This window comes from Chiloscyllium plagiosum, unplaced genomic scaffold, assembly GCF_037043375.1.
Source record: "Chiloscyllium plagiosum isolate Xiang-an unplaced genomic scaffold, Cpla_swu_hap1 HiC_scaffold_10, whole genome shotgun sequence".
Taxonomy (NCBI): domain Eukaryota; kingdom Metazoa; phylum Chordata; class Chondrichthyes; order Orectolobiformes; family Hemiscylliidae; genus Chiloscyllium; species Chiloscyllium plagiosum.
In genome coordinates, this window is record NW_028270148.1 from 60,170,858 (window position 1) to 60,184,426 (window position 13,569).

General features: G+C 39.2%; 1 protein-coding gene across 2 annotated transcripts in view; it reads right to left on the reverse strand.

Moving 5' to 3' along the window:
* Window positions 1–197: 197 nt before the first annotated feature.
* The window catches only part of LOC122552867 (proteasome activator complex subunit 4-like), a 194,689-nt gene continuing 181,317 nt past the window's right edge, over window positions 198–13,569 (reverse strand). For both annotated transcript variants that reach the window (XM_043695950.2, XM_043695948.2), the window contains 4 exons: window positions 9,638–9,800; window positions 9,316–9,449; window positions 7,003–7,141; window positions 198–1,154 (listed from right to left, as the gene is read on the reverse strand). In XM_043695950.2, coding sequence (XP_043551885.2) covers window positions 7,007–7,141; window positions 9,316–9,449; window positions 9,638–9,800 — 432 coding nt within the window. In that variant the 3' untranslated portion in view covers window positions 198–1,154; window positions 7,003–7,006. The remainder of the gene's footprint in view (window positions 1,155–7,002; window positions 7,142–9,315; window positions 9,450–9,637; window positions 9,801–13,569) is intronic.

A 13,569-nucleotide genomic window follows, 5' to 3' on the forward strand; every position in this document is an offset into this window, starting at 1 on the left:
ACAATTCCAGCAAACTGTAGGGATGGATGTGAAAGAACCTATTTGACCAAATCCAGAACAATTTTATCAGGTGAAGACTGAAGGAATACTGAAGACCGTTGTCCTCCTACAGAATCTGTTTTAATATCTTAAAACTTATTTAAAAATAGACATAAATACGTATCTAAAATAGAGACATTTTCACAAAGTAACACAAATTTGTTACAAACAATCCATTTATTGGCTTTAAAATAACCAAATAGTACATCAAAAACCACTTCTTTTCAGCACTATCCTATATAGTGGTTAAGTCTTTGACATGTTATAATGAGCAACTGCACAACAATATGATCTGACATTTTACCCATAGTTTATCATAATGCTAATCATCCAAAGGATACATATAATGCCTCCACGCATCATATGTAACCAATGTTTAATAGCTGAAAAAAGCAAATATAGGTAAAAACAAATTGGATAAAAAACGGAAAATATTGATACATATTAAAATTATTTAAACACACCAAGACCGACAGCACAATAAACCCTCTCAAGTTTAGCAAAGCTGGGGGCTAAAATATTTTCTCGAAAGCATAAACCATATAACTATGAGTAAAGCACATGACTTGAAGACAAAACCACTATTAAGTTTACACCATTCTACAAATGAATCTCAAGATCACAAGACTATGTCTTTAAAGATTACATTTTGTACAAATGTATTAGCTCATCTCCTGTTTCTACAGTTTTTACATTTCTTACAGCTCTACATATAAGTTATGAAATAGCCAGTGGAGCTGTCATAAGAGCAGTCAAGAAATTGAGGAAGTTGAGCCAAAACTGTACAAGAATTTTACAAATTCAGCAGAATGACTTTTGTTTAATTACAATGTTTTTGTAAGTAAGCAAAAAAACTGTCTATATATTAGTGAAAATTCTACTAAACATTTACATACGTACACATTTTCTGCTGTTCTGTAAATTTGTATGTATTTGGACTGAAAAAGATCCATGTCTTTAAGGGAACAAAAAGATTATATTTGCAGCTTCTTGGGTCTTCAGAAGATTGATGCGGCTAAAGGGATTCTCAGGCGTATGTACAAAACAAATGTCCTCCTTAGTTCATTAACAGTAGCACCAAGACTCCTTTCCATCTGTGTCAACAGAACTACTATCTACGAAAAAAAACCAAAAATGTGGTGAGATCTAAATTGGTCTGATTCAAAGACCGATCAGGTTTAAAGTTGGAACAGAAATTAAATATTTACACTTCTCTACACAGAAGTTAAAAAAGAACTGAAGATATACTTCCGAATGAGGTACTAAAAGAGGGAAACATATTAGAAGGAGCAACTTTGAAACACTGAATGCTGCAGCATAGAACATAGAACACTACAGCGCAGTACAGGCCCTTCGGTTCTTGATGTTGCGCCGACCTGTCATACCTAACCTATACTAACCATCTAACCTACACTATTCCATGTACATCCATATGCTTGTCCATGACGATTTAAATGTACTTAAAGTTGGCGAATCGTTGCAGACAAAGCATTCCATACCCTTACTACTCTCTGAGTAAAGAAACTACCGCTGACATCTGTCCTATATCTATCACCCCTCAATTTAAAGCTATACCCTCTCGTGCTCGCTGTTACCATACTTGGAAAAAGGCTCGGCCTGTCCACCCTATCTAACCCTCTGATTATCTTATATATCTCTAATAAGTCACATCTCAACCTTCTTCTCTCTAACAAAAACAGCCTCAAGTTCCTCAGCCTTTCCTCGTAAGACCTTCCCTCCATACCAGGCAACATCCCAGTAAATCTCCTCTGCACCCTTTCCAAAGCTTCCACATCTTTCTTATAATGCAGTGACCAGAACTGTACACATTTGCCTACTACCTTTGAAGTAAAAAGATTACCACAAAGTGCATCATTAGGGATAATTTAAAAATAACAGATACATTAGGAGGGCTCAAACAACACAAAACTATAGATAAATTTTTAAATAATTCATGTAATGAGGGCATCACTGGCAATTGCCAGCATCTATTGCCCATCTTTATTTTACCTTGAACTGAATTGTTTGCTAGGTCATTTCAGAGAGCAGTTAAAAGTCAACAAGGGAGCTCTTGTGGTGCAATGGGTTCTGTCACTATCTCTGAACCAGGAGACCCAGGTTTGAGTCCCACTTGTTCCTGAGTGCGCACTGTAATTCTCTGATAGGGTAATTAGAAAAGATTAGGTGTCTACCACATTAGAGTGAATCTAGTGTCATATGTAGGCCATAATAGTTAAAGATGGGAGATTGCCTTCCTTAAAGAACATTAGTGATAGCTTTGATGATGAAGAATGATGGATTCATGGTCACTATTACAGAGATAAGCTTTAAAATTTAATTAATAAAGCCTGCAATATCAGGTCCATCAGCTACCATTGTGACCCCAGTCCAATAGTTTTGACCTGTAGATTATTTATCCAGTGACATTACCGCAACCACCATTTCCCTTGAATTAGGAATTTGAAGGAAGAAAAGGAAGCAGAGGGAATACAGAGGAAATTGCAAATGGACTCTTCTACACAAAAGATTTCGTGGTCAAGGGAAGAGGTAGCAGCAGGAACAGTTGGATGGATGATCTCTAACTTTATCAAGAACTACAAGTTGTCATATTTAATGTTAATGAAAGGAAGGGAAGTCAAGCAGCAACTGTAATGGCCTGCCTTTAGCCTTGTGTTCATTGCAAAATGTACATCAAATGGATGCAAAGATACATAGGAAAGGCAAGTAAGCAAAGAGAATATCTTGGTGAAAAACTGATGGGAGGATGGAGATGAATCATCAAACCTGAAAACTGAGGATGTGTTGGGATAAAACTTACAACAGAAAGCATGATGCTTTCTATACATTTAACACAGCTTTCTTTATATTCTATTAAATATTTAGCACTGATTTTAAAATAGCTGCAACATGGGTTGGTACCTGGGACTTCGATGTTGTGGCCATTTCAGGGGCATGGGTAGAGCAGGGACAGGAATGGTTGTTGCAGCTCCGGAATTTAGATGTTTCAGTAAGAACAGTGAAAATGGTAACAGAGGGGGAGGTGTGACATTGTTAGTTAAGGACAGTGGCAGAAAGGACGTTTGAGGTCTCATCTACTGAGGTAATATGGGCTGAGGTTAGAAACAGGAAAGGACAGGTCACTCTGTTGAGAGCTTTCTATTGGCCTCCGAACAGTTCCAGAGTTGTAGAGAAAAGGATAGCAAAGATGATTCTGGATAAGAGTGAGAATAACAGGTCAGTTGTTATGGGGGACTTTAACTTTACAAATATTGACTGGAAATTCTACAGTTTGAGTACTTTCGATGGGTCTGTTTTTGTCCAATGAGTGCAGGAGGGTTTCCTGACACAGTATGTAGACAGACCAACAAGGAGCGATGCCACACTGGATTTGGTACCGGGGAATGAACCTGGCCAGGTGTTAGATTTGGAGGTAGGTGAGCACTTTGGCGATAGTGACCACAATTCAGTTATGTTTACTTTAGCATTGGAAAGGAATAGGTATATGCCGTAAGGCAAGAGTTACAGCTGGGGTAAAGGCAATTATAATGTGATTAGGCAAGATTCAGGATACATAGGATGGGCATAATTGAAATGCAGAGCTTATTCAAGGAACAGCGACTGCACGTCCTTGGTAAATATGTACCGGTCAGGCAGGGAGGAAGTGGTCGAGCGAGGGAGCCATGATTTACTAAAAACGTTGAAACTCCTGTAAAAAGGAAGAAGGAGGCTTATATTAGGATCAGAGATGAAGGCTCAGTTAGAGCGCTTGAGAGTTACAAGCTAGTCAAGAAGATCCTAAAAAGAGAGCTAAGAGCTAGGACGGGACATTGGCAGATAGGATCAAGGAAAACCCTAAAGCTTTCTATATGTATATCAGGAATAAAAGAATGACTAGCTTAAAATTAGGGCCAATCAAGGACAGTAGTGGGAAGTTGTGCGTGGAGTCCAAGGAGAAAGGAGAAGCACTAAATGAATTTTTTCATCAGTATCCACAATGTTGTAGACGAGAATATGGAAACCAGATGGAACGGAGGTTCTCAAGGAGGAGGTGTTAGCAATTCTGGGAAGTGTGAAAATAGACAAGTCCCCTGGGCCGGATGGGAATTTGTCCTAGGATTTTCTGGGAAGACAGGGAGGAGATTGCCTTTGGCTTTGATTTTTATGTTGTCATTGTCTACAGGAAGACTGGAGGATAGCACATGTTGTCCCCTTGTTCATGAAGGGGAGTAGAGACAACCTGGGAATTATAGACCTTTAATTTTAAGTAGTGAGCCTTACTTTGGCTGTGGGTAAAGTGTTGGAAAAGGTTATAAGAGATAGGATTTATCATCTAGAAAGGAATACATTGATTAGGGATAGTCACAGTTTTGTGAAGTGTAGGTCATGCCTCACAAACCTAGAGTTCTTTGAAAAGGTGACCAAACAGGTGGATGAGGGTAAAGTTGTAGATGTTGTGTATGGATTTCAGTGAGGCGTTTGATAAGGTTCCCCACAGTAGGCTATTGCACAAAATATGGATGCATGGAACCGAGGGTGATTTAGTGGTTTGGATCGGAAATTGGTGAGCTGAAAGACGACAAGAGGGTGGTGGTTGATGGGATATGTTCATCCTGGAGGTCAGTTACTAGTGGTGTACTGCAAGGATCTGTTTTGGGGCCACTGCTTTTTGTCATTTTTATAAATGACCTGGAATTAGGGCATAGAAGGATGGGTTAGTGAATTTGTGGATGACCGTAAGGTTGGTGGAATTGTGGACAGTGCCAAAGGATGTTGCGGGTTACAGAGGGACATAGATAAGCTGTAGAGCTGGGCTGAGAGGTGCCAGATGAAGTTTAATGTGGAAAGTGTGAGGTGATTCACTTTGGAAAGAGCACAGGAATAAAGAGTACTGATGAACAGAAAGGTTTAGGTGTCCAGGTACATAGATCCTTAAAAGTTACCACCCAGTTTGATAGGGTTGTTAAGAAGGCATATGGTGTATTAGTTTTTACTGGTAGAGGGATTGACTTTCAGAGCCATGAGGTCATGTTGCAGCTGTACAAAACTTTGGTGCGGCCACACTTGGAATATTGCCTACAGTTCTGGCCACAACATTATAGGATGGACATGGAAGCTTTGGAAAGGGTTCACAGGAAATTTACTAGAGTGTGGCCTGTTATAGAGGAAAGGTCTTATGAGAAAAGGCTGAGGGACTTGAGGCCGTTTTCGTTAGAGAGAAGGTGGTTGAGAGGTGACTTAACTGAGACAGAAGATAATCAGAAGATTTGATCGAGTGGACAGTGAGAGCCTTTTTTGGAGGATGGTGATGGCTAGCACAAGGGGACATAGCATTAAATTGAGGGGTGGTAGCTATAGGACAGATGTCAGAGATAGTTTCTTTACTCTGCGAATAGTAGGGGCATGGAACGCGCTGTCTGCAACAGTAGTAGACACGCCACTTTTAAGGACATTTAAATGGTCATTGGATAAACATATGGATAATAGTGGAATAGTGTAGATTAGATGGGCTTCAGATTGGTTCCACAGGTCAGTGCAACATTGAGGGCCAAACGGCCTGTACTGCACTGTAATATTCTATGTTCTATAATTGCTTAATAGCTGTATCATAGCACTTTCCCCCCTTTATTGGAATATATTAATTTGTAACTTCCATCTCCATTCCAATATTTATTATTAATGCAGTTGACAATTTTCTGTTTAATCTGAATATGGTCCCATTAAGTTACATGATATATATTTTAATTTCACCAAGTATCCTCATCTTCACTTTTTCTCATAGAACTTAATTACATTATGATCACCATTTCCTCAATGATCCTCTAATTTCTCTCCTTATTACCCAGAAGCGGGTTGAGGAATCCCTCCTTGAAGGAACAGCAATATTTTAAATAAACAACAGAAACTAGTTCCTTTCCTCACCGCAAAGTACTCGTTATTCTGGTCCAGTAGCGGATGACAGAAATCACAATTTTGATTTTGTTGCTAATCATAGAAAGACAAATTCATGCAAAGTTTAGAACATTCTTCCCCTATCTCAGAAAACCTCCTTAGTTTATCTCCGTTATTTTACCTTATCCTGGGAGCATTTTATTGATTTTTATATGCAAATAAGTGCTATGGAAAAGCTCTGGAAGCTGATTCAGAGATTCACATGCTTGAACAAAAGTATATAGCAGTGGCCAGCCATTAGTGAATTTCACATTTATAAGAAGTTCCTCAAGTCAGTATAGTAATGCTGACTCTCAACTACCACAATTATAATGATCAGATTTAGTGCTCAAAACTAGGGTGCAATGAAAATAAAACACAGAACTGACGATATTAATTAATAGTTTTGAGATAACTCAATAACATAAGAGATATTTCTCTGAATTCACTGCAGAATTACTTGCTCATTTATTCTAGGACCATACTGACGAAATGCTACTGAGTGCATATGCACCTGATTAGGGAGCATTAATCAAAAAGGTAGTGTGCCATTTACTTTCCCAGCAAAGGCAAATGTAATCTAATCAATAATTTATCCCAAGACAGTATTCAATTTGTGCAGGTACAGAGATGAGGAAGTAAATACATAAATCATTCAAGGGAAATTACAAATACAATATTTAACAAAATAGGTGCAGGCTATAGTGATCCACTCATTTAAGTTTTGCTTTGCTGCTCAACTCAAGTTCAAGTGAGCCAAGTAAAACTACTTCAGTCCTTGTATTAATATGAAGCTACATCTTCATTCCATTATAATCTATTGCTTGAGACCAACTGCTATTCCAAACACACTGCAATGCTCCAAATAATTTTGCACAATACAGAATATAATCTTGAAGCTCAATTCGCTGCCTCCCAAAGATTCAGCATTTTCGTATTTGTGATATTCTAATTATTAGCAATAAATTAACAGGTGATAACAGGATGCGACAAATATCAGATTTTGTAAGTATTTGATTTCAATAGCTTTTATACCTTCTCAGGCATAATAACATGGTGACACAAGGAGATCTGCAAGAATCACCAACTGATCATCTGTGAATTGCTGCTTGTGTTCTTGCCAGTTATCGTGGTGAGTTCTTCGAAAATTGGATAAAGTTTTCTTCACCGTCATCTGCAGAAACAATGAAGTTTGAAACACTTGAGTGAAATGTATAATTGCAAATTATTAAGGACAAAATTAATCTAATATGAATCAATACGTAATTGAAAAACATGAGCTGGCATGTGCCGAAAAATAACTGCACCTGAATAATACAGAATAATAAAACATCGACTAGGTTGAGCACAAAGTAGCAAAAATAAATTGAGTGGTGGAACAAATCGGTGTTAGTGACATAAGGTATGCATTTTGAAACAGAATTCAGGACCAAAAAGGCAATAAAGCTGCATGGAGTCTCAGCAAGAGGCTAGAGTCAAGAAAGGATGCACTTCTTGGGGAAAGTTGAAAAAAAATGACTTTGGCGCATCTGATGAACCCACAAGAAAATGATTCGGCAACAGTTGGAGAGCAAACTGATCCTGTGCTCAAAGATATCAGAAGTCGGGGCAAATTGTACATAAAAACAGATGTTTGCATATGGAATTATTTGTGGTAGGAGAATGTTTTACTGAAGATGATGTGCTGGCTAATCCACTACATTAAACCAAGCTAAATGCTGAGAGGTCCACAGGACCTAGTGGTTTACATCCTAAGGTCATATGAATATACAAACATGAGAATTAGGAGTAGGAGTGGGGAATTCAGGTCCTCTAGCCTATTCGGCCATTAAGTAATATCACAGATGTGATTGTGAACTCTTTTCTGTCTGTACCCATTACCCTTTGACTCCTTTGTTAGTCAAGAAACTATTTGACTTAGTCTTAAAAGTATTCTGTAACCTTACCTCCACTGTTCTACGGGGAAAAGTTCCACAAACTAATCATCCTTTAGGCACTGCACCCTCTGGTTCTAGTCTCTTCAGCACCTACCCTGTGAAGTCCACTTAGGGTCTTACGCGCTTCAATAAGATCACCTCTTGTTCTTCTAAATTCATGAACACAATTGGATCCAAGATTTCTTCATAAGACAAACCAATCATCCCAGGAATCAGTGGAGTGAAATTGTCTGCACTTCTCCTAATGCAATTATATCTAAGATTTGGGTGCAAGTTTAAGGTGAGAAGCAAATTGGTTAGAGGGGATCTGAGAACAAGTTTATTTCACCCAGAGGGTGGTAGAAATATGGAACTTGCTCTCTGAGAAAGTGATGTACTTAAATTGTCAGGGCATAGTAGACTATAGATCAAGGTAACTGGGATTAGTTTGATGTTTGTTGATCAGCATAGCACAAAGGTCCTGTTTCTATGTTTCCTGAAGAAGGGCTTATGCCCGAAACGTTCCCTGGATGCTGCCTGACCTGCTGCGCTTTTCCAGCAACACATTTTCAGCCCTGTTTCTATGTTAACTGACTTGCTGACTCTAAAACGTCATTATCCAAATACCAAGGGGGCTAGAACATCTACTTGCTCATGACTTCGTGGAACCATCTCCAGAGACCAGAACATTATAGAGGCAGATGCAAAGCTGCACCATCTACTATCACAATACCCACTGCTACTTTGGAGCACAGGATAGCATGGATAAGTAGCTAGCCTGCAACATGGCAAAAATATGCTGGCCCATGGAAGAATGTGCTGCGGAGGGAGCAGACAGGGCAAGCCCCAATTCAACAACTGTATAAAGCACCATCTCTACCAGAGAGAAGCTTTCATTTCTCTACAAACTCAGCCTGAACCTTGGATTTCTTTTGCCTGCTCTCTTATTTTTGGTTCCCAACCCTAGTAAACACTGTCAAGGTTTGAAATGTTTTGAGATTTTGTTAATGTCTTAAAAAAAAACTTATTACTAATAAAAGTTATATTTCCCTTTTGTTGTTTATGTTCTTATACACTTAAACAACAGCCCATTTTCTGCTGTCATTACTACCAAGATCCCTGCTTATGTGCAAAGCTAACCTGAAACTGCACAATGATGTACCAGCTACGCATGTGGACAGAACAGCATACTTCCATTCAAAGCAATGTATTAGTTTCAAATCACTCAGATGTAAAATTTACACATACCAGAAAATGTAGTCTATATGGCCAATCTAATACAATTTAATATTGGGTGACATGAATGGAGATATGCAGTTGGAGCTCCTCATGGAATTAGAAATAGGTAATTTGAGGTTTTTGATATTGCCATATTCACAATTCAACACAACATCTGAAAATGCAATGTATTTAAATAATTGTTTCATTTTACCTCTATAGGTTGTGGATCATTAAGGTGAACACTGAGGTTCATCAGAAGTTGTGGCATCCAAGTTGGCACTTCATACGGGCTCGATAAAATGCAGGCACTTAGTCCCAATACTCCAGCGTGTCGACGAACCAAATCTACAGGGGTGGGCGAAAACCATTAGAAATTTTATCAAATCTGCATCCTCAAAAAACTCAGTGAATTTTAACTTTTGCTCACTTATTGCACGTTCATCTTCCAGACAACCAAAAGGGGAAACCAAAATGTAAAATATTAGATGATTAACTTCTAAGTAGCTTCTGACACACAGGCTAATTCTTCTTACCTGCTGGAGGAATTGTATCCACTGCTATGCCTGGATCTCTCTTTCTCTTCTTTGGAAGTCTGGTCTTGCAGAGCTGTTCAAAATGACTCTGCATGGAGGAATCCATGGTCAGGAAGTTGCACTGTAACAGACCACTAAGGGTGGTGGCAGCCATTTCTCTTGTCTGTGAGCAGAAAATGGAAGCTCATTAGTTGATATCCACTGTTCACACAATGTTCTCAACACACCATCCTGCTTCATGTCCATTCCTTCAGTACCACAACAAAGCCCATTAATTCCAAACTCACTCCAAAACATACAGCAAATTATTAGCTTAATATTGATAACAGACCCATTTGTAAACTTTGCGAAGTGCGTAAACATCTTGCTGCCACACTATCTGAATCCCGATAAGATTCTTATCCCATCAGCTTCAAAATAACCCCAAGTTATTAATGAAATTCTGTGCTTGGACAAATGCATTGTGCCTCTTTAACCTCTCTGCAGCTTTTAGCATAGTCAACCATATTATTTTCTTAATCATCTGAGATGGTTTTGCTTGGTTCTAATCCTAACCCTTTATGTATTGCCCAAGTGCCTCCAGGAATTTTATTTCTCTTCCCGTGCTTCCACCATCACATGTAGAATCCCTCAAGTTACCTGCTTCCTTTATCTAATTTACCAAACCCTTGACAATGAGGTGAAGTGACATGTACATTCTATGTTACCTGTCTGACAAACTTGGGCAAGCTGTAACTTCCTCCAGCAAATCACTGTCCCCGTCACAAACTCTATTTTCTAGTGAAAAGACGACAGAATGATCTAGACCGTTCAGAACTTGCGGGCACTATTTTGAACTCTAAGCTGTGGTACTGACGACTTTATAATTATAAAGATGTGGAGATGCTAGTGTTAGATTGGGGTGGACACGCTTAGAAGTCAAATGACACCAGGTTATAATCCAACAGGTATATCTGAAATCACAAGCTTTCAGAGCACTGCTCCTTCATAAGGTGAAGTGCTTTAACTGACGAAGGAACAGTGGTCTGAAAGCTCGTGATTTCAAATAAGCCTGTTGAGCTATAATCTAGTGTCGTATGACTTCTAATCATAACAAAAACAATCTACATCCACTTCTATAACACTGGAGAAAGAAGGCAGAACCCAGTAATGAAAGAAGACAGTTGAAGATGACAGAGATTAGATTAGATTCCTTACAGTGTGGAAACAGGCCTTTCGGCCCAACCAGTCCACATCGACCTTCCGAAGAGTAACCCGCCCAGACCCATTTCCCTCTGACTAATGCACTGAACACTACAGGCAATTTAGCATGGTCAATTCACCTGACCTACACATCTTTGGACTGTGGGAGGAAACCAGAGCACCCGGAGGAAACCCATGCAGACACATGGAGAAAGTGCAAACTCCACACAGACAGTCACCAGAGGCTGGAATCGAACCTGGGACCCTGGTGCTGTGAGGCAACAGTGCTAACCACTGAGCCAATGGGGTCACAAAATCAATAAACATAAGCCTGATCACATAAGGCGGTGTCTTTACAAGCATTAAACACTGAAATCAGCTGCAAACAACATTAGAAACTTTTGGTAGAGGTTAAAAATTCCAGCTCTCAGGATGGATGTCAACACAATGAAAAATGTTAATTTGGCAGTGTTGACCATGAGCTCTGCTACTGCTGTTGAAGAAACCTAAAAATGTATAGTATGTTACATAAATACAAAAAGGAATAATTTAAAAACTGCTTACAGTGCAATTCTAAAAAACAGTTCCAAAAGCATCTGACTTGACACAGCACACCACCCATCCCTAGCTATACAGTATAACAAAGGTTGGAGGTGCCGTTGATTCTATCAAAGGCTATTGCAGGCTGCATAGACAGGATGCAGAGCTGGGCTGAGAAATGACAGGTGGAGTTCAACCGGGATAAATGCAAAGTCATGCACTTTGGAAGGTCGAACTCGATTGCTGAATATAGGATTTAAGTCAGGACTCTTGGCAGTGTGGAGGAACAGAGGGATCTGGGTGTTCAAGTACATAGATCCCTCAAAGTTGCTACCCAAGTGGATAGGGTTGTTAAGAAAGCATATAGTGTTTTGGTTTTCAATAACAGGGGAATCGAGTTTAAGAGCTGCGAGGTTTTGCTACAGCTCTACAAGACCCTGGTGAGACCACACTTGGAATATGGCGTCCAGTTCTGAGTCACCCTACTATAAGAAAGATAGAGGTTTTGCAGAGTGTGCTAAGAAGGTTTACCAGGATGCTGCCTGGACTGAAGGGCTTGCCTTATGAAGAGAGGTTGACTAAGCTCAGAGTTTTCTCTCTGGAAAGGAGGAGGAAGACAGGTGACCTGATCGAGGAATACAAGATAATGAGAGGCATGGATAGAGTCAATAGCCAGAGACTTTTCCCGAGGGAAAGTGGCACGAGGGGTCATAGTTTTAAGATATTAGGAGAAAGGTATAGAGGGTATATCAGAGGAAGGTTCTTTACGCAGAGAGCTATGAATACATGGAATTCAGCTGTGGTCGTGGAAGCAGAGTCACTAGGGACATTTAAGCGACTGCTGGACATACACATGGATAGCAGTGAATTGAGGGGTACGTAGGTGAAGTTATTTTATTTTACATTAGGATTAATCCTGGGCACAACATAGTGGGCCAAAGGGCCTGTTCTGTGCTGTACTTTCCTATATTCTATGTTCTATAAATTTTATACCATAATTCAACTTTGTCACATACCCAAGTTACAACCACGTGTGGATGGTTGGCATCAGATGCCCTGCGGAAGTATTAGTTATACAACAGATTTAGGTGATTAGTTAATACATGACAAAACTAATCCTGACATCAGAGTAACTATAAATTTTAATATTTAGTCTTCTTTCATCGTGAATGTGTCAAGAACCTAAAATAACAGGTTTAGATAAACTAAAATTTCCTAGATTGCCAGAGGATAAAAATTAGCATGTTCCTTGGAGTCTCTGCAACAAAATTACAAAGGAGTACATAGAAAATGTTTACATCAAGTATCCATTAACTTAATCTATAAATTATTTTCAATGGTACTTCGCATACAACCTTTCAGATTAAAATTTAAAATAATGAACACAATATTCTGATATTCGGCAACATACTGAGCGATGCTTCAAGCACCATGCTAATTAAACTCTATTACAACAGGAATGTGTGGGTTACCAATACACTTTATTTGAAATGGTATATTAAACGAAAAATATAAGAATAGTTATCTAAGTAAATATTGAACCTCTATGTAGATTTTGCTTCCTGCAGGATATTTTACCTGATGCGGAAATGCTGATATTGTCCCTTATAATGCACAAATCTAGGCATTGATAATGTGATATTGAAGAATCCAGCTGTTTATTATAACTGGCTATTATATACAATTATTAAATTCTCAGGCACAGATCTATTAAGCTATTCGGCTACAACAGAGCAGCATGCTTATGATATGTTGCATTTCTAGCGATCCCTTTATTTCCTCAGGTCACATGCTGTGACATAGTGATGATACCATGAGTGTGCCTCAAAAAGGTAGGTTTAAAATGGGAGATAGACAAAAGATGGGGAATTAAAGACCAGATAACTACAGTAGCGGGAAAATGCTTGAGTCTATTATCAATGAAGAAATAGCAAAGCATCGAGATAGAAACTGCCCTTTTTTACATTACATTACAGTGTGGAAACAGGCCCTTCGGCCCAACAAGTCCACACCGACCCACCGAAGCGAAATCCACCCATACCCTTACATTTACCCCTTACCTAACACTATGGGCAATTTAGCATGGCCAATTCACCTGACCTGTACATCTTTGGACTGTGGGAGGAAACCGGAGCACCCAGAGGAAACCCACGCAGACACGGAGAGAACATGCAAACTCCACACAGTCAGTCGCCTGAGGCGGGAAATGA